The sequence below is a fragment of the Camelus dromedarius genome, chromosome 15 (genome assembly GCF_036321535.1).
Source record: "Camelus dromedarius isolate mCamDro1 chromosome 15, mCamDro1.pat, whole genome shotgun sequence".
Classification (NCBI taxonomy): domain Eukaryota; kingdom Metazoa; phylum Chordata; class Mammalia; order Artiodactyla; family Camelidae; genus Camelus; species Camelus dromedarius.
The window spans coordinates 30,813,478-30,837,742 of NC_087450.1; the positions used below are offsets into that span (position 1 = coordinate 30,813,478).

The 24,265-nt window shown below is 49.2% G+C and overlaps 1 protein-coding gene across 1 annotated transcript in view; it reads right to left on the bottom strand.

Annotated features, from left to right (window-relative positions):
- EPAS1 (endothelial PAS domain protein 1) overlaps positions 1-24,265 on the bottom strand; it is an 83,474-nt gene that overhangs the window by 19,515 nt on the left and 39,694 nt on the right. The window contains exons 2-6 of the mRNA XM_031466944.2: positions 17,466-17,656; positions 9,030-9,181; positions 8,527-8,611; positions 4,946-5,064; positions 4,641-4,846 (exon numbers count right to left, since the gene is read on the bottom strand). Coding sequence (XP_031322804.1) covers positions 4,641-4,846; positions 4,946-5,064; positions 8,527-8,611; positions 9,030-9,181; positions 17,466-17,656 — 753 coding nt within the window. The remainder of the gene's footprint in view (positions 1-4,640; positions 4,847-4,945; positions 5,065-8,526; positions 8,612-9,029; positions 9,182-17,465; positions 17,657-24,265) is intronic.

The following is a 24,265-nucleotide window of genomic DNA, read 5'->3' on the forward strand; positions in this document are numbered from 1 at the left end:
TTCTAACTCTGGGATTTAAAGAAACACACTATACTCTCTTACACAAGATAGGTGGAGAAAGACTACTGTGTTATGTCTGCAGAAATATTTAGAATAGACTAAATATGGAACTAAAAACTATGTATATTAATCTGAAGGATCACCCTGAAGATGCCCCCTATTCTATTCAAAAAGTAAAATACTTTGTTAAATGTATCTCAATATGCAACGAAAGTACATAATCTTTTACTATTTGTCTGAAGTCAACCTATTTTCTTCTCAGAGTTTAACACTGTTGCCTTCCAGGTGTTTTGATGTGTGTGTGTTACAGCCCATGGCTCTTTCTAATTTTGCTGACATTCTCTCTGTGATCCTCAGCTATCCCCCCCTCACTTTTATCATCATTATTATTGCCAACTTTGTATAAAAAGAATTCATCAGAAATTTGATCCACAGAATTTACAATGTAGGCATCTAAACTTATTAAAAACCATAACTCCTGACATTATTACACCCTAAATTGCCTTAATACAATGACAAATCGGGGCTGCCCTCAGATTCTTTATCTGTAAAAATTACACAATGCTCTTTGTTAATTTGAAATTTTTATTGCAACCTTGATACTTTCCCTCAGTGACACTGCTCTTACCCACAAAACACGCTTTCATAATTACTTTCTAAGATACAAGAGAACTCATAAAACGGACAAACGTGCAGTGGGCTTATGAACATTATAGAGTTTGACCCACTTTTTGATGTCTTGGCTTTTTTAAGTTATCCTCTTTCTCCACTAGGTGGCGCCTCCATGTGAATTTAAGAACCACCGTATTTAAAAGTTCAATGACTTGGGAACAACTTTTGTCTTCCTTCTGGGTGAATGGAATGTTCTATTTGTACCATCCACCTTGGTTTTATTAAGTTGCTCATGTCTCAAAATCCAGACCCTTGGAGATCAGGGATCATCTCCTTTACTTCCTTGATATACGCAGTCTCTGGCACCAGGTCAGATACATAGCAGCCGCTCAATAACTAACAGCTCATTAATTTAGGAAACAGAGTATAACGCCTCTGCATGAGTCGTCAATGGGCATGAGCTCACCCACTACCCTGAAAATCAGGGTCTTCTTTAACCTTGCTTCTCAACTTTACTCCCCCTAACCAGAGCAGTCGGCTCTATATACACATAAATGGAAATGATGTATAAATTGTTATTGAATTCACTTCGTAAACTATTTACTATGTTTTCAGATAATTAATACAGGGCATGATATGGCCCTCTGGCTAATTATTAAGAGGAGCAGGAAGAACGATTTTGAAGCATCTGCATTCCTCTATTCCATTTCAATGTTCCGGAGTAAGGTGGGTCAGTCGATTGATTCTGGAAACCTGAGAGTTAAACACAAGATTAGAGTTCTCTTTTCTTCCCATTTTATTTCCCTCCCCTATTTCCTCTCTGTTCTCCCTTCTCTTTTTCTCCATGCCTCTTTTCTTTTTTTGCTTGATTGTGTCTGTGGTCTGAATATACCTAAGAAAAAGTACGAAACAGCCTCAAAAGTGATTTTTGTGGATTCTAATTGCCTTACATTTTCATCAGATTCTAATTTTCCCACTGGGAAAATAGTCATCTTTGGGGGAAATCACAGTCCCTCATGTGTGTCAGATGTCATTGAATCTAGTGAATTCCTTGATTAAAGTGAAATGCGCCCCCTCGCGCCAGGCTATGATATGCTAAGTGTTGATTTTTGAAGCACTGATCTTGGAAGAGGTATGTGTTGGAGGTGGGAAGGTGTAGAGGGAGGGCGAGATGGAGGGAGGGAAGGAGGGAGGGAAGGAGGGAGAATGTGTGTTTACCTTTCCCCATCCCAACACAAAGAGTGAATATAAGACAAGCTACCAGAACCAAAAGATCCTAGTCCTCATCAAATCAATTGAGAAATAACATGTAGGGATTAAGGACTTAAAATAGTCACTTTATAAACTGTCTAAGCCATGTCTGTGCCCTTGTTAACTAATCTGCTAATCCGTTAAACGCAACGTGTGTGGCACAGCATTCTGTGTCTTTAAATGCCTCTGCATCCATCCACCCAGCACCACTGAATGCAGAGTTTGGGCCATGTAATTAGATTTGAAAAGCAAGATTTTGCTGAAAGTGCAAAGTGTCCGGCAGACCTTACAAGCAGCATCACCTTCCACACACTGAGTCACAAAGCCCTAAATCACCGGTTCCTTCAGGCCAGGATCAACTTTGCCTACCAGCCCTGAACCGAACCAAGAAGTCAGCCAGGGCCTCTCCCCTTTCTGGAAAGAGAGTCTCTCCACTCTTAGGCACCCAATTCCTCATATTCTTTTGTCCCCTCTTCATTCACCCACAGGTTAGATGCTTTCAGGTATGACCTGAAATTCATTCAAAATAGACAATGAACGAGCGATAACTTCAAATTACCCTCTCCAGAGGATTTTTTCCTTCATTTTAACAAGGATAAAGTCTTGAGCTTAAAGAAAAAAAACAAAACCCAAAAGACGCTTTTCTGTTATCCAGGGATGAGAAGTGATTTTCTAGGAGAGCAGGGTTTTCCCCATGCTTGTGGGGTCATGTCAGGGCGGTGCTCCACACAGCTTCCACCGTCCCGGGCACCCCAGCCACTTGTGGGCTCTGCAGCAGGATCACCCTGTCACTGTGGAAGATTAGGGAGAGGGGTGCACATCACAGAACTATGTCTTCTCCTCAGAATGTTCGTGTGTGTACAAAGACTGCCTCTGATAAATAACCTTACACACAGCATGGACTTCTCCAGTGCCTGCCTTTGGAATAATCTTTCTAATTATCCTCATCATCACAATAATGACAACACAAAAAACCATCATAAGTGCTGACTGTGTCAAAGTTCCAGGACACAGGTCACACAGATGACATTTTCTCCCTATGAGGTTGGAGTACTCCTTTCTACATCTAGAACTACCCACTGGCCCCAAGAGCCTTGAGTCTGGGCACGAAACTGTGGTCAGAACTGGGGGACAGGAATGACTCGAGGATACTTCTACAAAAGTTCTTAAATTGTGCCTGGAAAGGATGTCTAAGAAGGGGGAATCAGCCATCACCAGGCCAGTCTCTAGTCAGGGGGGAGAAACTCAGTCGAGCCTGGAAAGTAGGCACTCCCAACAAAGAACCCCAGACACCCCCCAGGGTGTCCAGTGGATGAGAGAAAAGTGGGCGGGCCTGGGGAGGCTGAAGGGCAGCTCTCTCCCAGGGTCTGTGGCTTCCTGCTGGCTGGGAAGGTGAGGCAGTCTCTTGCTGGTAGCCTCATTCTTACAGGCCCCCAGGCTCCCCGTGCCTCCAGAAGTGATCTTGGACCCTTGAGTTTAGTGGGGAGACCAGCTCTGGGGGAGGGCGAGGGCTGGGAGCAGGATCCTGGCAGGAACAGAGAGCCTCCAGTCAGTGGTGGGATTTGTACTTCTCCAAGTGCTTCCACAGCCATCATCTCATCTGACAGTGAGCCCCCGAGACAGGTGGAGAACGTATTCTCCTCGGCATTTGATAGAAGAGGAAGCTGAGATCTCAGGGTTTCTGCAGAAACCCTAGAAGGTGAGAGGGGAGTGGCTGGAGCAGCAAAGAGTTGCCACAAGAACGGTGACTCTGGACAAACACGGTGACTCTGGACGTTGCAGAAAGCTGGGGTCAGGTGGGGAGATCCTGAAGGCCGCGTCGGTCATGCATTAGTCAGCAGGCTGCAGTGGCATTTCCAAGAGCCAGGCCTGCCTGCCCAGCCCCTTCTCCTGGCCTGGCCTTCCTTCTCTGATGGTGGTCACTGCTCCGCCCACACTCCCGATGCCCAGACACAGCGGGGAGGGCAGAGACCAGGCAGTGGGGGAATCAGAGCTGCTCCCTGCCACCCTTCCCATGACAGCCCAAGCCTCTTCCCTCACCTCAAGTTAAAAACTAGAGTGACAGGGACTACATGTGCAGTCTCAGATGTTCTTCCAACTGCTTTAACACAGAAACAGTTTAGGGCAAGAATCACAGCTAACACCGAACACCTCCCATTGGACTTGAACTTAGGCCGTCTTGCCCAGTCAATGCTCTTAATAACCATTACACTCTCCCGTAAGAGAATTTCCAGTCGGGGCTGGTTTGGGGTTTAGAGTCTGGCTTAATTCCCTCTATCAAATAGCTTTCCAACTGGGCTGGACAGTAGCTGGAATGGAGGCGACACAGGAGGAGCAAAAGCTGAGCAAAGAGCTCATTAATGGAAGAGAACTTGCAGGAGCCATGTGGCCTTGGGCAGCTTCCAGGTCAGAAGCCGAAGCTCCCAGCTGGCCTCTGAATTGGGGGTGCTGATGGAGACCTCTAGACGCTCGTCTCCTGGGAGGGAGAGTGGCCTGGAGATCTCCCGGGAGCCTGATACACAGGCGGAGGGATATGTACCCACCACAGCGCTCCACCACGGTGACAGCTGCCCCCCAGGGCAGCCCTGCAGTCAGCCCTGGCCGCTGTGTCAAGGAGAAACCACTGCATATGGTGTGAGGAACCCTTCGGCGGCACTGATAGGATGGAACAGAGACCTCACCCAGCCATACAACACTTCTGCCCAGATGCACACCTGGACCACAGGCACCGGCCACTGACGCACACAGGCACAAGCACGCAGGCCAGACGCACACACCTGTCGTCGCAGTAGGTGAACTTCATGTCCATGCTGTGGCGGCTCAGGAAGGTCTTGCTGTCCAGGGGGATGTCCATGTGGGACGGGTGCTGGATGGGCTCACACATGATGATGAGGCAGGACAGCAGCGGCTCCTTGCAGCCACACAGACCGCTGTGAGGGGGGCAGCTGTTGTAGACCTTCACCTGGCCCGTGCAGTGCAGGACCTGGAGACCAGCCACGGAGGTCAGCCGTGGGGCCGAGAGCACGGGGGCGGGGTTGGTGGGGCAGGCTGGGGACCCCAACCCGGGCCTGACGTCTCCTACCTTCCAGGTGGCTGACTTGAGGTTGACGGTTCGGCCTCTGTTGGTGACCGTGCACTTCATCCTCATGAAGAAGTCCCGCTCTGTGGAGACGTCTTTGCTTTTCTTCCCAAAACCAGAGCCTGGGTGGGGAAGGGGAGGCGGAACCGGCTGAACTGATATTTGTGTTTATATGCAGAAGGGGGACCCTGCTGTACTTTTTCTGGGGGACGTATTTGTGTTTTTCCCAAGGCGCGGCTCCCTCAGCACGCAGGCCTGCCGTGAACACGCAGCACCACCCTGGCCCAAGGACCAGTGCTGCCTCAGATCCGCGGCAGGTGGGGGCTGTTCCACGGCTTTATTTCCCATGGCACCTCGCACGTGGTCAGTGCTCACTTCAGAGCGGCCAGACAATGAGCGACCATCAGTCGTAACCTCAGCAAACCTCTCCTGGGCAGGCCCAGGCTCCCTAGGAAGTATTCCAAGGAATAGCCTGGCAACAGCACAATGACTCCAACAAGGAGGATAAGCCTCTCAGGTGAGCAACTTCCCTCAGACATCCCTGTCTCTTCTTCATTCCTGCTCCTCAGGAATTTGAACCCGCCAGGGCCCTATTTTCTACCTGCAATGGCTGCATGCAGGATCCTGCACCATTAGCTTTCTCCCTAAAGTGACGTACATCAGGGCGTGAGAGAGGCTGCAGGTACGAACCCCCTGGGATTTGGTGAGCAAGTTCACCTTGACAATTAACTGTACACAGATCCTTTCTCAGCCAGAATGAAATACATCACCAAGACAAACAAGACTGCTTCCTTCCTTACAGTCTCCAAATATCCTGCTCATCCAGAACTTTCCCCACTTTTTGTAAAAACAACAACAAAAAAGTAATGCACGCACTAAATGCCAGCTGAGCCCCCCCGCCCACGTGTAAATTCTGCCTCCACCACTCCCATCCACCCAGCGCCTTCCAAGGTGCACTCCTGCCCCTGCCCAGCATCTCAGAACAATCTAGAACCTTGTTTCAAATAGCCACACCCCCTCCCTCCAGGCATGGCCACCAGCCTCTGCCCTTAACCCCCTCTGGGAGCCATGATTTATTTGAGTGACATGTCCCCAGATTGCTGCACATCTAATGAATTGTGGCATCTTTGAATCTACCTTAAACATCCCTAGGAGAGCCCACTAAATAAACCAAATGGTGAATCCTTTTTTAAAGAGAGAACACTCCTCCATCATGATTATAAAAACGTCTCTCCCATACTGGGAGACCTATGTTTCTTGTAAGTTTAATTTCCATAGGTGGGGTTTGCATATCACGAGATATTCTTGTATCTTGGGGCCTGGACCCGACACAAGGACGAGCTCAGGCGCTGGCGTAAGTGGGCTGGAGGGCCTCATTTGTGGCTGTGGCATGGGCTATGATTGTGGCCTCCTGACCTGTTCCCCTGTGAATTCTCCCCATTCTGCCACTTGGTTAATTTTTCTAAATGTAGCTCCAGTCAGATTAGCCTACCCCTGCTTAAACATTTCCAATAGCTCCCCTCTGTCGAACAGGATGAAGTTCGAGGGCCAGATACCTGGCCTTCAAAGCCTTCCACAATCAGCCTCACAGCCTTATCTTCCTCTGGCCGCTCACACTAACCCTTTGCTTACAGATCATGAGTCCACTCAGGTCGGCACCTTCAAGGAGGCTTTGCTGATTCACTGAGTTTGATCCCAAGTCCTCAATACAGGGACCAAGAGACCTAAAGTTCTACTCAGATCAATAGAGCACAGTTATGCTGAATCATGGCTCTCGAAAGCTGGAAGGTCCTAGACTCTGCCTGGTCCAATACTGTCAATTTGAAATGAAAGACTCCAAGGAGCAGAGAAATGAAGTGACCTGGTTCAGGTCACATGGGCCGACTGAGACTAGGGTCAGAGGTTAAGCTGAGACTGAGAACTTAAAGGCCAAGTGGTTTCCAAAGTAGAGAAGAAATAAGACATTTTGATTTTCTCAGGCTTTCAGAACCTGTTTTAGAAAAGGATTTGGAAAGTCTGGTAGCCTCTTCCTCTTGGAACCAAGTAAGACTTTCTCGGTAGCAGAGAAGCTGCTGAGCAGCCCACAGAGGGCTCCTCAGCCCGTGTGCTCCTGGGGCTGGGCTCGCGGGGCCTTCAGGGATGGGGCAGAGGGGCTGGGGAGGAGCTGCTGGCGGGGGTGGGGGAGGCGGCTGTAACGCTGCACTTCGCAGTCTCAGTCTGTACCAAGGGTAGAAGTGGGCTAATGAAGTGTCTGCTTTTGAAGTGTGTGTGGTAATAACAGCAAAACCTTGCAGGCTTAGTAGCACTGCCCCTGTTATTCAGGTTGGACAAGCACACGCTCCACGGCAGTGACAAGTGAGAGGTGGTAAAGGGGTGTCTAGACTTGGGCTGAATCTGCCCAGGACAGAGACCGACTCCCAAGTTCAGAAGGGACCTGGAAAATCACTGAGCCCTGCTTCATCGCAAAGCTTCAGTCTGCGTAATAATATCTCTATTTGTGCCTTTGCTTGAACGTCCCCAGTTACAGGAGATGAAGCAGCAGCTTTGACTGTCATTGCAAAGTGCCTTCTGCGTGTCCCCAACCACTGGCATCTGCTGGGTGCCCCACAGGTAGGGTGCAGTGCATGAGACCTTTTAACTTTCTTCTCTGTCAAAAACTACCTGTTCCTATTTCTTATCACCAAGGACCCAGATTCATTCCTTGGTACTAGGGTAGCTAGTCTCCAAAGGTGGCCCCAGTGAGCCACATCTAGCATTCATGGCCGTGCATAGTTCCCTCCCACACTAAGCGGGGCTGACTTGTAACTCACTTTAACAAGAGAATGGGGCAGAGTGGTGCTGGTGCAGTTTTAGGACTAAGCCTTTGGAAGGCCTGGCAACTTCTACTTCTGTACTTTCTGGGAGACCTGAGCCTCCATGTCAGAAGTCTGGTTCCCACACAGAGAGGGAGAAGCTCTGAGACCCCATGGAACGAGCGAGGGGTCCAGCTGTGACAGCATCCCAGCTGAGCCCCAACCTCCAGCTCCTGGCCACTAGGGGTCCCAGAGGTGTGGGGGAGCCATCTAGTCTTCCCACCAAGTCCAACCCCGAGATGATGGCAGCCCAGCTGCCATCACATGGAGCAAAAGAACCATCCACAGAACCCACAGAATCATGAGAGTTAATAAAATGATTGCTTAAGCCACTATGTTTGGGGTGGTCTCTTACACAACTATCACACGGACAACCACAACACTTCCCATGAACACTCTGGCACAGATGAGCTGACTGGTTTGGGTTGCATCACCTGGCAGAGATGCAGCACTCAGGTGACGAAACCTCCTGGAGGCAGTGTCCTAACCCAAGGGCATGTCCTAGGAGTATGCTGTCAGGTACCAGGAAGAGCCAGCATGAGGCAGTCCTGAGTATGGGGCCTTCTGGTGCCCGCAGTCTCATCTCACAGGCTCTGCCGGGTGTTTTAAGGATGTCAGTTTTTCTCAATCATTGTGGCTGTGATCCATCCATCCTAACTTGTAGACAAAGGGGATGCAGATGCCCTCCCAGGTGGCGTAAGAAGGAAGGAAACACAACGAAGAGTACCTTACCATTTTTGAGACTCAGGTTCTCACGGATCTCCTCGTGGTCACAGGGGTGAGTGAAGTCAAAGATGCTGTGTCCTGTGAGCTCCACCTGTTTCAAAAACAAGGTTGGGCTTCATTAGCCCTGACACTGAAGAAGTCTCCAAGAGGAAGCTGGGCCCCTTCCAGATTTGGAGATGGGGAGGAGACTGAATCAGGTCTTGTCATATTCCAGTCTGCAGGTCTGCAGACACACAGGTGTAATAGAGTTCATGACTGACATCATTCACATGGGTGGGCCTGTTCACCTGGTTGGCAGAGCCGTCCACCAGAATAGCCATCAGCAATGCCAACCCCAATGCCAGGGGCTGAAAGTGTGTTCCTGAGGTTTGCACCTTCAGATCAGAGAGGAGCAGGGGGGGCACATGCAGAGAGACAGGTCAGGAGGGATGTGATCAGAACGTTCCACTCATTTCTGCACCCAAATGGAAACATTTTCCTTTTCTGAAAGAGCCAAAGGAGGGTGTCACCTGTGTGAGTCCCATGAACTTGCTGATGTTTTCTGACAGAAAGATCATGTCGCCATCTTGGGTCACCACGGCGATGAAACCCTCCAAGGCTTTCAGATACAAGTTGTCCATCTGCTGGTCAGCCTCAGCTTCAGACTCATTTTCAGAGCAAACTGAAAAGAGAGGGGGTTTGGGCGGCTTGCATGAATGTGATGGGACCGGTATGGATGGATGTCTGCCAGGGATGGCTCAGAGGCATGACGTGAACTTTCCTGGAAACGCACACTGCCCATAATGTAAGTGTCTCCCACACACTCGAGCAGCAGGCATCTGATGAGCACCAGGGCACAGAGGACACCCTGCCGAGGGCTTTGTGGGCACAAGGCTGTGGTGGTGCCAGGGGCGAGGGTGGCGGCAACAGTCACAGACGTAGCAGCAGTTATAGCAGCAGTGGGGACAATGATTTTTGCTAATGTGCACTGAGCAATGACAACATATCAAGTACTGCACTGAGCATGCTGTGTAATCTTCAAAACACCTGCAACATGGGTACTATTCTTTGCCTCATCTGACAGATGAGGCTTAGAGAGGTTAAGTAATTTATCCGTGGTTATAAAGGCTGCAGCTAGTGAACTCGGGCAGCTGAATCCAGAAGCCACACTCCTAACCATTTATAGGCTTTGGAGTCAAGTAAACACAGATTCTATTCCCCCCATTAGGCTATGACTCTGAGGAAGTAACAACCTCTCTGAACATCAGTTTCCCACCAGCTAACTGGAGATAATAATTTCTATCTCTTTGAGTTGTCAGGATTAAGTTACCATGTAAAATGCCTAAAACGTACCAACCATTGTGAATTCTTTCCCCCTTCTGCTCCCTCCACGACACTGTCACTGCCGTCCAATCGTTCCAAACCTAGCTGGGGGATGTGTAGCACACAGAGATGCAAATCTAGGTAAAAGCTCCCGGGTGACAGACCTGGGCGCCTAAAAGGAATGTAGACAGTTAAGTGCTGAAGGGTTCCCAGGAAGAGGGGGTCACTTTGGTGTGGTCAGAGACAAGTGCTCAAAGAAGGGCGCTGGAAGAGACTCATGAAACAGGGATTTCACTCTGTTAAATGAAGGAAGGGCTTTCCGGAGCCCAGTGGGTTGGGCAGATACCAGGAAACATAGAGGTGGTAGAGCCTGGAGCAAGCGCCCTCTGGGGACTCTAGTTGAAGAGGAGGGTCCGTTTCCCACTCTCATCGATTGGCCTCATGAGGTGGTCCAGGTCCCAGAAAAGGAGCATCTCAGACCCCTGCTTTAGGGAGATTCATCCAGCAATGCATGCAAGACAGTCTGGAGAGAGTGAGGACCAGAGATGTGAAGCCACATGAAGAGGCTACTGTGTTAGAGGCCGGCTGCAGAGGTGGTTGCTAGGGGCAACCTAGGAAAGCACCCGCCTCTCCAATCAACCACTTTGAGTAGCCCTGGCATATCGAGGACACCTCTACTATCTGCAAAATTTAGACCCAGCTCTTGTCCCAGACAAATAAAGCTCTCAGGTCCCAGGCCCTTGTTTCTTAAGATCAGACCACAGATTTTATTTCAGCCCTGTCTCTCCTAGTGCATTATTTAACTCCAAACATACATTTACTTATAAAAATTTGTATTCATCCAGTACAAACATCAAGCCAAGTATGCCTCCCTATTTTACAGAACAAGGGGATTAGAGAGTAATTTGTCACTTGTAAAAGTTATATTCACTTAACTAAAAGGAGTCTTTCAAATTGAGACTGTTCTAGGAAATGTAAAATGCAGTTGGATTTATGGGCCACTTGGCAAGGGGCACATGGATGTCATGAAATGAGGTTCAAGGCCCCTTCTGCAAGGGCACTGGATTTGTTTAGTTCTCTTTTCTCTTTTCCCTTGAGCCCCTAAATTTAAGCTCTGGGTCATATGCTGTTATTCCTCAGGAAGAACAAATCCAAATTAGGAGATGTTCCTACCAAGGGGCTTCAGTGGCATCACTGGGGACTAGTCACCTTCAGGACACATGACTGGCAAAAATGCCAGAGTCACAAACGCTGCCCAGGGACAGGCCAGCCTTTAGAGCCAAGAGTTGGGCTGTACAGAGTAGTGTCTTTGTGACTTCCCTCTGTTTTGCTAAAATGGTAGAACAAAATGAGGGAAATTCTTTCCTCTTCACACCCTGATTCAGGCGGCAAGCCTACGGGAGGGGAGGCTACCTGGGAATGACCCACACTTGATCCCTGCTAACTGATTGGTTAGCTGAACTGATGATAATGGACCAGAGTTCCTCATGCTCCCGGTTAACGCCTATATTTAAACAGGGGCTTCAGGAGACTTCAAACTGGAACATGCACCAGAGCCACTGAGAAGACCTGCTAAAACAAGGATTTCTGGGCCCAGTGCAAAATAAAAATGTGGGACCTCTTGTTGAAAAATTAAACCATGCCCAGGGCCCTTCTAAGTGCGGAAGTCCCCATGGGACTCCATGGGTCACACACTCGTGAAGCTGGTCCTGGATGGGCCCCGGCCCACAGTTTGATTCAGTAGCTCTCAGGTTGGGAGGGAGCTGAGAAGCTTCTTTTCTAACAAGTTCCCAAGTGATGCGGATGCCGGTGGCCCTAGGACCCCTTGCAGAGAATCATGGCCTGAACTCAAGCCCTACAAGTGACCCTAATACCAGGAAAATCAACCTATTTTGGCAGGTGCTGAACTATTTGGGGGATGGGTGAGGAGCTGTTATCAACGCTGTTAAAAAATCACACCAGATAGGTGAGCACCTCCTCCAGACAGTAAGGGCCCGCCCTGTGATTTCTGGCCTATTGAGGAGATTTTTTTTTCTCTTCAATTTCTTTGATCTCAGTGGCAACACTGACTTCAAAATCTGGAGACAACCCTATTTGGGTTAACTAGGTCCAGAGGAAACAGTTCTGCTTAAAATTTCCTGTTTTTAACAGTTCCAACACGGCCAAACTGGTTTCCATCCATGCCCAGTACACTCGCTTCCAGGAGGTGGCGAAATTGGCCACAGCAGCTGGCCTCTGGGAGGGAGGGAGAGGGGCGCTTGGGGCCCACGAATGGAAACAGAACGTCTTGGAACTGAAGTCACAATGTCTGGGGGACCAGGAAGTCAGCAGCCGCCTCTGGGGACCCTGGGACAGCAGGACCTCCTTCCTCTGTGGAACTGCTTGCTCCCACAGCACCTACTCATCCTTCTGGGGTTTCAGAAGGAACCTGGCAGCTCACTGTCAGATTGGAGCCGAGGGTTACAACTGCGGGGCCCGAGGCGGCCCCCCACGTGAGGGGCCAGGGCTCAGGCACATCACCCCAGCTGAAAACGGCACTGCTTTTTCAGTCCTGCTGTTCCATGGGAACATCATGTCTTCTGACTGTACCATGAATCTCCGACTCAGTGCGAGGCATGTAGAAAACTCACTCACTACGTAGTTACACTCCTGCTATGTGTCTGCTGGGCACAGGGCCATCTGCCAACAAGTGTCACTTACTAGGTACTCAGGCCTGTCCTAGGGAGACTCAAGTGTAAGAGCAATCCTTTCCCTCCAGGAATCTACGGACTGGTGGGGAAGGTGCAGATAAATCGCAGTCAGGCTGCATAACAATCCAGGAGTCCAGGGTGCCGAATACAGAGGAGCCCGTAGTAGGTGCTGAGTAAGCCCCCAGTGGGGTCTCTAAATTGCCTGGGGTTCCAGGTCTCACCGACCTGCTCCCCAGGACCCTTCAGGGTGTGACCCCAAAGAAGAGGGGCGGGACATGCAGGTCAGAGGCACGCTGCTGAGATGAAGCGTGCTGGGCCGGGGAGCACAACAAGAGTCTTTAATGCTAAAAATAGCCCCGGTAAACAGGCTTTGATGACTCCCCACAGCCAGGATATGCGCGGGCTGAGGTTTCGGAGCACTTTTTCCGGAGCACCGCTCATTTCCTTCAGGCAGCACCGCCCGTGAGGGGCGGGACCCTGCGGGCAGCAGGAGCTGGGGGTCTGGGGTGAGCAGGCAGGGTGGCGGGGCAGAAGCTCCTGACCAGGCCCGAGACCAGACCAGCACAGGTGCTGCTGGTCAGGGTGCACTTTTATTCCACTGGGGTTACCACTCCTGCTTCCTGCTCTGAGAAGTCCCAAGACTGCTTTGACTCTGAGTGATCTTCCTGGCGCAGCTGGGCTTGGGCAGGCCTTCACCATGTAGTCACCATTGAAGGGGCTTTCCTCTCACACCGATTCTTCCCCTCCAGCCCTCCCAGGCCCGTAGACCCATGACTGCTCCACCCCACCCCCGGTCCTGGTTGTGCTAATTGCAAAGCAGCCCGTCAAGCCACCAGGAAGCTAATTTTGAATCACTTACTGGATCCATAGCTACACCTTTCAACTCCACCATGACCAGGGAGTAGGCTTAGGCTGCCCTGACATTTTGGCAGAAGGCACTGTTTTATCTGACCCTGCTGGCCTCCCAAAGGGCTTTGAAAGTCCACCATTAGAAATTCATTCCTTTGTTCTATACATAATTTATTATCCTATCTTACCTCTCAGTATTACTCTTCATAAGATGCAGCACAGGGCTGGGGTCAGCACATACCTCCAGACTGACTAGACTGTTTTAGGTTAAAGGGAATGATCTGAACAAGGCCAGTATCTCTAGAAGAGATTGTACGTTAGCTGCTCTCAGCCACTAACATCCCAGCAGGAATCAGCCTATCAGCTCTTCTCCAAATAGGACAGAAAAAGGCCTTGGTTTGGAGGGTAGGTGGGGCACAGTAAAAAAGCAGGGGTGAAAACCTGGGATTAGAATTCTGAAAGTGGGGCATCAGAAGGCACCGGAATAAATCATACCTGCCTCTGGTCCCACTTTTCCTGCATGAAAAGGTCATGGCAAAACATTTTAAAACCACCTGTCCCCTTTTATGTCTTTCCCGTAGTGGTCTAGGGATCAGGAAGTCACACTGTCTTATTAAGATTGCTGTCTTCGCTATGCAAATGTACCAAATCAATAATAAACCTGACATTTCTTTTTAGAAACCTCACTTCACACTGACCTCTAGCTCTTGTGTAAAATGAATCTGATTTCTCCTTGTGCGGCTGTGGGGAAGCCAAAACTCAATTCTACAGTGAAAAGCCAATTTTGCATATTAACTGCGGGTTAATGCCCTCCAAATGCAGGAGTGACCCTCATCTGGTTACAGTTTGTGGGGCTCATCTTGAAAGAGGATTTAAGACAATCAAGCAGTATTTTCAATGATGTTCCCGTCAGAGTGTGTTCTGTTCTCGGCCCAGCGTGGAAGCTAATATCATAAAGCTATTGTTTCAGTTTGCTTCCTGTGATACAAATCTCAATCGGCCGCCCAGACTCCCAGCCTGAATTTCTCAGCGTTGAGGTTTCCTCTCCAACATTCCCACACAGAACAGCCTACTGTGAAAATCAAAGGGAAACGTGTTACTAAGTAAAGAAGAAACTTTTCTAAAGCAAAACCTGGTCTTTTTTAGCCTTTTGAACTCTGAGGTATGCAACCAGCTATTTCCTATCATAAAGTGAGCCAACGTCGGCACTCACCTTTGTTAGAAACGCTTCAATAATGAATCTGTGGTTTGCTTGGACTTGGGAAAGCTAGGCAACTCTGCATTTTGCTAGAAATTGCTAGAAGGTGGGTAAGAGGACGGTAAAGGTCGACTGTGGGTTTTCTTTGACATCATTTCTCCAGAAGCTTATAATTATTATAAATCGATTTTCTTGTTCATAGTAAGTTTTATTTCTAAGCTGTAACTTATTGAGAGCATAATGTGTGTCAGGCAAGAGGATAAGGGCTTTTATATCCATTATCTCAGTCTTTGAACAGCAATACAAATACTGGTATCCCTTTTTGTGCAGATGAGAAAGTAAAGCTCAAAGGTAGTAAAGAGGTTTTCACAAGGCTGCAGGGAAGGCAGGCAGCCGGACAGAGGACTCCGGGCCGGTCCATCTGCCCACAAACCCTATACTTCTTTTTGTTGCACTGCATGTTTTAAAGAAGCAAACGAGATTTAAAAAGAACAAGATCCTGTCTCACATAGAATTCCTGAAAACAATTTCAACAACGGGTCTAAAGAATGTGCGTCAGGAGCCTGGAAGAGAGGGCACTGAATGCCTCCCCTCTCCGCCTCCCCCGGGCGACGCGGGTTTTACGAGAACTGCTCCTTCAAGGACGCCAGGACCAGATAGCCAAATGCGGACACTTTTCATCCTTTCTGTCATTTCTTTCCTCTGGTCGGTCCAGGGCCAAGCCCAGCCAGAGGGCAGGCACTTGGTGTCCACGACTTGCAACAGCCCCTGTGAGGGGATGTATGGTGTCTCACTGTGGCCACTCTGGTCCTATCTCCCTGGGCGTGCCTGGCACATGAGGGTTCACACCAGCATACACGCAGGCAGATGTGCTCAGAGCCTCCCTAAGCCAACTCTGAAGCACTGGGGAGGACAGTTAAGTGCAGAAGAGCACAGAAACCAACGCCGCGCACCAACAGCAAGGGGAGAAGCAATCACTGAGCGTGTGAAGCTCTCCCACAAATGCCTCTATTGAAGGCTGGACCCCATTCCTCTGTTTAACTTTGGTTCCCCTGGCAAGGGAGAACCCTTCTCTTCCCTCCACTCCAGCCCTCATTGACAACTTCACCCGACCAGGGTTACAGAATGCTTCTGCCCTCCATGTCCCTCCTTCCCATGGGTCAGGATTCAAAAGAACTTGAACTCTAGGTGCAGTTCCTTATGTATTAAATGTGTGATGCTGAGCAACCTTAAATTTTCTGTGCCTCACCTCCCATCATCTATGAAGAGAAAAGTCCTACAGGTGCAAATTCAAAGAGGTGTCCCAGCATTAACATATTACTCCTTTTGGGGCTCTCTGTTGGTGGAGGAATAGCGGTATTGGTGGTAGAAGGAAGCAATGATAAATCCAAAGGAATTAATGTCTAAGTAGAATTTCAAGGGAAGCTGAGGTGTTTCTGAGTGTGGGGAAGGGGTCTCTGTCTAGTCATCAAGTCCTCCAGTGCCTACTCTGTGCGCATGTAAAGATGATTCCAACACTACTAAGACACTGCCCACACTTGTCCTGGAAGACAGTCTCTTTAAACGAAAGAGGCACACACATGCCCTGTGATGGCATCTCCAAGCCTTTCTTATACTTCAGCCCACGGTTCCCCCTTTCCGTAGCATCTATGACCACAAGTCGGCCATTGCCTTGCATTGTTTCTTTCAAAGTATTTACAGAGCACGCCTTTGCCCTTGGTTCTGCCCCTTCTGCCTGCTCTTTTCTGAGACTCTTTAGATTTGCAGTCCAGGGTTAGCCCTCCAACACTGGGACCCACTGGGCTGTCATCCTATTTTCTGAACGTCTTTCCCCCATATCCTTCCTGTGCTCCAGGGCCCAGAATAGCACATGTCGCTCCGGCCTCCCCGCCTCACACTGGATTCCCTCTGCTCTGGGTTTCTTTCCCAGAATAGCCACTTCATAACAGGATGGCAGAATCAACCTGGCTCCGAGGCACGCGGCACACTCAGGAAAACTGAAAACCCACCACAAAAAACCTTCCCCTGCCTGCCCTTCCCCCTCCGCCCACCACCTCGGATGCTGCCCACCTGCAGCGCCACAGCCAGCGGGGTCGGAGGGGCACTGCCTGTTGCCCAGTTCCCTCGTGGAACCGGCAGACTAGATCTGAAACTGGCAAACTCCCCAGGCCGCCTCTTCCTGGTCAGGACTAACAGGAAATGGTATTTTGAAGAAGGTGAACCCTGAGGGGCAGAAAAAGGGTTTGTGAACTTGAGACTTGCAGAGATAGCAAGGAAGGTGAGAATTAGTTGGTTCTGTGGGGAGATCGTTATCTGCCAAGGGCTCCCCAGTGTGAACAAGTGTGGGGTCTGGGGCGTCACAGATGTTATCTCAGTTAATCCTCAGAGACACCCTGTGCAGTAGGTATTTTAGCCTCTTTTTAGGAATGAGGAAATGAAGAGCACAGACACTGGATAATCTGCCCGGCTGACTGGCTGTAAGAGGGAGAAGTCGCACGAGCACACGGCCCCACTGGAGAAGGTGGCCGGCGGATAAGCACTAAGATGCCCACAAGGATGCACCCTGGACTGGAGTACAGCCTGACAGCCAGGGGCCCAGCCAGTGGGCAGCCAGCAAGAGCGGCCCTCGTTCTCCCCGCCCTCTCCGTCCTCCTCAGCTTCCACGCGCCTCCTTGGCCCTGTCCTTGCTCTTCAGCCTGTGGCTGTATTCCCTGCAGAGGCCACTGCTGGACACATGTTCAACGTGAAGGAAAAAGCACTAATGATGGCGGGCCTGTGGGTGGGAGTTTTGCAGAGCAGGGGTTTTTGGGGAGAATGACCCTCCTAGTGGCTGTCCAACTTGGCACAACGGAGCTCCTGCATGTGAGGACCCTCCAGGAAGGAGCTCGGGGAGCCCGCAGCCTCACCTGAGGACAGGAGCTTGTGTGTGCGCAGGAAGCTGATGGCCAGACGCATGATGGAGGCCTTGTCCAGGTGGGAGCTCACGCTGTGAGGCAGAGGCAGCTCATGGGCCAGCTCATAGAAGACTTCCGTCTCCTTGCTCCGCCGACATCTGGCAGCATCTCGGGACTTCTCCTTCCTCCTCTCTGAGCTACTCCTACGTGGAGAGAGAGGGGTTAGTCTCTAGAACGTCAAGGCGTCCTATCACACCTCTGGTCAAGACAACCCCAGAGCCCCCTACCCACGACACAGCCAGCCCCTTCCACTGAGCTGACTGGGCCCATGCCAGTCACCTGAGCCACACAGAGTCTGCTTCAAACAGTCAACTCTGCCTTCGTGTGTATTGTGTCTTCTCCCCTTCCTGTACGCCATGGTGTCCCAAGCAGGGCATCACCTGGGTGGAGTGTGCACAAGACTTGCTGAGTAAATTGATCAACTGGCAATGACTTGGACCTGGTCCTGGTTATCTGGGACGGAGGTGAGTGCCCAGGGCTGGAGAGGGAAGGGTTGGGGGCTACGGCCCATGGCCTGGATGGCTGTGCCAAAGCCTCAGGATAACCAGGTGAAGAGCTGCTTCAAGGTTCTCTTTCTGGATAAAATACTCTCAGAAGCAATGAAGCCCAGTACTGGACCCTAGATCCCATTTTGTATCAGAGAGTGATTTCCACAGTAGAAATCGAAAATGCCCCTAGAGCCCAAGAACAGCACTCAGCCAGACACCTGTCAGTCTGGGGTCCCAAGGGCACACCCGCCGAGGGTTAAAAAGGAGTAACATGAGCACACTTCCTCCCTAACCCTGCCAGCACCGGCTGCCGGCCTGCCTCATGCTTAGTTTCCTCCTCGTTGCAGGACAGAGGCCTGATCCACTTGTTTATATTATTTTAAATTGCTTAGACTCGATTTTCTCATCTGTAAAATGGTAACATAGTACTTACCCCACAGAGTTAGTATGACAATTGAACATGATAATTTATGTAAAATCTTTAGCGCCAGGCCTATCCCAATGGTAAGCAATGTTAGCTAATATTAATAACAAATCTGTCCATTAAAGGTGATCATGAGAGTAAAAATGTTACAAAAGAGCTCAGTACAATCCTATTTTCACAGAAATGTATTTTACATAACACCTCTTATACATGATCACAGGAAAAAGTCTAGAAATACAACAGCCTAGTAGTAACTATCATATCTAGTGCCCGCTCTCTTCCAGGGACTGTTTTAAGCACTACGGCACCAGCTTCTTTGATTCTCACAACTGCCCATGGGAGTAGTCGGTATTATCACCCTTAATTTACAGATGAGGAAATGGGTCCACAGAGGTGGAGTACAGCAGCCCCCGCTTATCCACGGGGGATTCATTCCAAGACGCCCAGCAGATGCCTGAGACCGTGGAGAGTATGGAACCCTGCATATACCGTGCTTTTTCCTAGACAAATGGGCAGGCAGCGTACACGGCATGCACACGTGGGACAGAGGGGTGACTCATGTCCTGGGTGGGACAGCAGGAGATTTCATCACGCTGCTCAGAATGGCATGTGACTTAAACCTTGTGAATTGTTTATTTCTAGAAGCTTCCATTAATATTTTCAGACTGGGATTGACTGTGGGTCACAGAAACCACAGAAGGTGAAACTGTGGATAAGGGGGGACTGCTGTAATTCATCTGCAGCCTCTCTACAGGTAGATGGGGAAGCGGGGCTTTGCATCAGGCAGGTGGGCCCCACAATCCAGGCTCTTATCCATCAATGACTGTCCTGCCTCTCTGTCCTCAGAAATGTTAGCAGTTTCAGGTCAGTGAGGTTACGAGGAATTTTGTTTCCTTAGTGCTTATCTATATTTTCTTATGTTTCTATATATAAAAAAAAACCTATATTGCTTGTTTAACAATCAAGTTTGTTTTTCTTTTTTTTTTTTTAAAAAAAGTGTCCAATGCAGTTCATGGCTCTCAAGGCCTCAACCAACCAGCTCCAGCTTGCTCTGTCTGTCCTCCCTCCCAAGATTTCCAAAACCAAGGGCTGCTTCTCCTTTTGTTTGGTTTTGCAGCCGGTTATGTGGATATAAAATCAGTATTTTGTGATTCTCAGAATGTTGCCATGCTGCCTCTCAAAATCCTCAAGATTTGGGGCAGAGGCACTATTTTGACTTTACAACATGATTCATTTTTTAAAAAAAGATGAACATCCAGCTCCTTGGATGGATTAAGCATCATACACTCAGGCTGCAGTAAGAATGTCCAGCTGCTGCAGATGGTCAAGAAGAGCTTTCAGAGAAATTGTGAAATGGGTGAGACTGTTTTTCTTGTCCTATCTCCCTCTTCTGTTTCCTTGACCTAACTCCCGTTTCCTCCTCTCCCTGACTTCCAGCTCTCAGAGCTCTCACCCTGCGCCCCACCCATCCCCATGCTCTCAGAACCTGCCCTCAGCATCCTTGTGCTCTTGCACCAGTTTACAGTGGTGGTTTGTGGATTAGTCCCTCCCCTCTATCTCTGAATCCTGACCTCTGATTGTGGCGCAAAAGCAGTTCAAGATTTGCAGGTTTCCTGCTTCGGGAAGGGAGGGTGGGAAGAGGCCAGGATGCTATAACTGTACCCATCAGGCCTGCATGTCATGAGAGCCAGGTAAAGGAGGCCGGGGTCCTTAGGACACTGGAGTCCACTCTCCAGCACTAGCCCTCATGCTCCCCAACAGAAGGATCATCAACACATAACCGGCCGTTCGGGGCATCTAGAGAAGCCATGCTGGAGCACAGGCTGTGACACTGACACCAATGTCTGCAGGCACAGCGCTCCCCTTAACCATCGCCCCTTCCTTTGAGTGGAAGAGCAGACAAGGCAGAGAGGAAGAGCCAGGAAGGGAAAAGGCCATCTGGAGTTGGAACTCTGCCTGGCCTTTGAGATTTGGTTCCCCCGGCCACAAAAATGTTTGCTGACACCTATCTTTGTGCCTGCTGCAGCACCAAGACCTCATTACGTATTATAATCATATATACGACCTCATTATAATCCGAACAACACAATATGGCAGGTATTGCGAGCACGATTTACACACACGGAAACAGGCTCAGACACCATATGTAACTTCCCCAAGGTGACAAAGCCAGTGTCTGCGTAAGCCCTTGCAGAGTGTACACTTTGTGAACAGACAACTAAAAAGTCCTTGGACGTGTGGGTGCTCTCTAATTCCATCCTCACAGTCTACACGTGAGAGGGGCAAGACAGGCACTGCTGTAGTCTCCGTGTTATATAACCTGGAAACTGAGGCCTGTTCAGGTGAAGTGGCTTGCCTAGGGCAGTCCAGCTATCAGCGGCACAGCTAGGGCTAGAACCCAGGCCAGCACATACTCGTCCTACTGCTTTACGGTAGGAGACAGTGGCTTTGCGAGAAATAAAGAAACAGCAACATTTTAACATTTAGAAAAAGAAACATGGAGAATCTCACGCAGTTTCTTGGTTTAAAAGTCACGAGCTCCCTTTTAGCTACTTTCACAGTCGCTCTCTGGGACTAGCATGACTTTAACTGGATTATCTAGTTAACCTTGACACAGCCCAGAGAGATCTGTCTAGCGCTGACTCTCAGAAGAGACAAACACGTGTGACGCCGCCATCATTGAATTAGCAACACGGGAGAATGAGAATAATTAACGCTAAGTGTGAAGGTAAGACCGGCCTCGGCCCAACTAATGCACACAGTCAACCTCCTCACAGCAGTTACCACATCTTGGGCCCCTCAAGTAAACAGATCAGGGGACTGGAAGTTTGGAGGATTGCTGTTTTAATATATTGACCATAAGACTTTCTAGCTATCTGATGCTGAACAACGAAATGCATTCTCTGTGCCCTGATAGCCCCACCTGTGAAATGGGAGCACTCCCATGTCTTCTTCGTCAGGGTTAAATGAGATGAGTGTAGAAGGGCTGGAAGTCCTAGGAAGGTCTCTCCACAAATGAAACCCTCGCAACAGACAGTCATGATCCCACTGTTGGGCTAAAATGAGCATTAGTAACAGTCACGCTTTGGCCCTACAGTCATTTTTCATTGCCAAGTCACCACTGTCCCAGGACTGCAGGTGCATTTGCTGGTCAGGCTGATCTTACCAGTTCTTTGGGTCACGTGGCTGACCTTCTTAGGCCAATGGGGCTTCATTTCCTCAACTACTTGCACTTTATTTTCTCTCCCCAGGTAGGTCCTAGAATTCCCTGGAGTAGACCAGATTTTTTTTTTTTTTGACAATTCTAGACATCCCATGTTAGAATTCTGTGGTTATTCATAAAAAGGTATTTTATCTAGTTTTCCAGATCACCAGAAAAGACTTAGCAATTTATTTCTTACTCCAACTGTTCTTCCTACAAAGTTCCTGCTCCTGTCTTTCTTGGTGGCCTTCCTCAATCACAGGGTGGCCCCACAGAATCCTTAGCATGAACATGGCCCTGGTTGACAGTCCTCACGCAGACCCACAAGTGCTTACTGAGCTCTGATCTGGACCCTGTGGATGAGGTACACATGCGCTGTTTTCAAGAAGCACGCAGTCTAGTTAGGGAGCCAACAATCTGAAATATCCCCATTAACCAGAGAAACACATACAGGCAACAAACACTACAGGTGGTTAATGAGGAACAAACTGATGTCAGCAAACAAGGTCAGGGCAGGCCACCCAGCAAGGCAGGATTCCAGCTGACCCTAGAAAGATAAGTACAAGACCCTCACAGTGTTTGAGTAGGTTCAGAAGGCACCTGTTTTTTCACCTGTTAGCTCATGTGAGTTTCACAAAACCCTGAAAGACAGAAATTCCTATTCCAATTTAACAGATGAAGAAGGGATATTGAGAGAGATGAAGTAACTCAAAGAGACAATGTCTCAAACCTAGTTCTTTCCACTGGCAGCAAGGAAACTGCTATTCATTGTCTACCTTCAACATGGACCAGGCTGTTAGATACCACAGGAGGAAGAGAAGGGTGAAGATTTGAAAAAGATATAGTGACATAAAGGTTCTAGGAGGTTCTAGATGCTGCCCTTAGGTGAGCACCCACTCTCCTTGGAAAAAGACCTGGAAATTTAGGAGTAGGATTAAGGATCAACATCTGAGCTCAAAAGGAGTGTGAGTAGGAAGAGAGGAAATCAGTGCTCTGAGCCTTAGCAGGATGCAGCTCCATCATGTGAGGCTGGGGGTGCGGTGGGCGTCATAAGACGTGACTCCACACTGCTCCATAAAGGCTGCAGGTCCAACCCGCATGGACGGATCTCTCCACGCCGCAGGTGGAGAACAAGCAGTCTTGGCCATTCTGGGGGTACATTTTCACATACACAAATTTATACGTACTCTCCCCAAGTTGGAAACTCAAATTCCCTACTCAGTATTGGAACCGTTATCACCTCTTGGTCAAGATGATGCTGGTTTCTGACTTTCAGGTTAACACAGCCTGGCAGGGGCCCTTATGATGTCACCCACTGCACAATGGGGTTGGTTGCTTAATTAGCCTCAGTCTCCTGACCTTTAGCACGATTAGGACTCCCATGCCTAATACCTGTGGGCCATCAGGGCATTAAAACAGTACGCCTGTTCCCTATAAGGTTCGATGGATTGGAAGCAGAATGGATTTCAGCAGGTTAGGGAGAAAGACTGAAGCTAATTAAGCCAGTGGGGATCAGTCTATTGGTTTGAAGTGAAATTCTAAGCTGGTGCCAATTTGCAGGAGGCTATAAGTTGAGGAAATGAAGGTCAAATGCAATTTGTAAGGGGGAGCTCTCATGACCCTTCATCACTGAGGCTGTGCCACTGCTGCATGAAGGCTGCCCAAAGGGAGGAACATGCCAGCTCCAGGTACCAGAGATCAGGACGAGGGGTTGGCCCCACACCTAGGGGATGACTGCTTCATAGATTAAATTAGGGCAGAACCAAAGCTGGTGCTTCTTAATCTTGGCTGCTCCCTGCAATCACCAGAGGAGTCTTAAAGAAAATGATACCTGGATCCTACCCCCAGAAAGTCCGATTTAACAGGCCTGGGGTGCAGCCTGGGCATCAGGGATCTTAAAGCTTCCCATGTGATTCTCCTGTGCAGCCAGGGCTGGGCACTACTGCTGCAAAGTAGTCAGCTTTAAAATTAAAAAGGCTGGTTTTTGGTTTTTTTGGTTCTCTTTTTGTTTTTTTCCGGTGGAAGGAAAAGGAAACTGGTATTTATTGAGCACTGGGGCTAGGCGCATTTTGGAAACAATCTCATCTGATCCTTATTTAAATTATGCAGTCTTATTGGTCCAGATTTTGCAGAGCACCGGATCTCAACTTCAGCCTACAGCAGAATCAGCTGGAGGGCTTATTACAGGTTTCTGAGCCTGTGATCACCTGTCTTTAGAGGACTGAAACCCAGATGTACTTCTTAGACCTAACCACATCTCTCCCTCTACCACGCACTGTGTCTGCATTATGTCCAGCAAATTTGGAGTCACCGTCATAAACCAGTAACTTATTTCGGAGCTCGTGTGGCCATCACTGTCCCTCATCCTATGGCTGACAGAAACAGGAAGGTGAAAATCAGGAGACAGATTTGAATCGAGGCCACAGAAAAGGCAGCTTTCCTCAAAATAGGCACCTCGGGAAAAGGTACAAACTTTATTCTGGTGAAATGGCTCTGGCCCTATGTATTTTGAGAAGTCTTTTAGAATGACCCTCAGAGCCACACAAGAACAACCATAACACTTCATAGAACACACTTTGTTTTAATTCCCAAACAGTATTATCCCGCTTACCCACCCTCTTTAGTCACCAGACTTGGC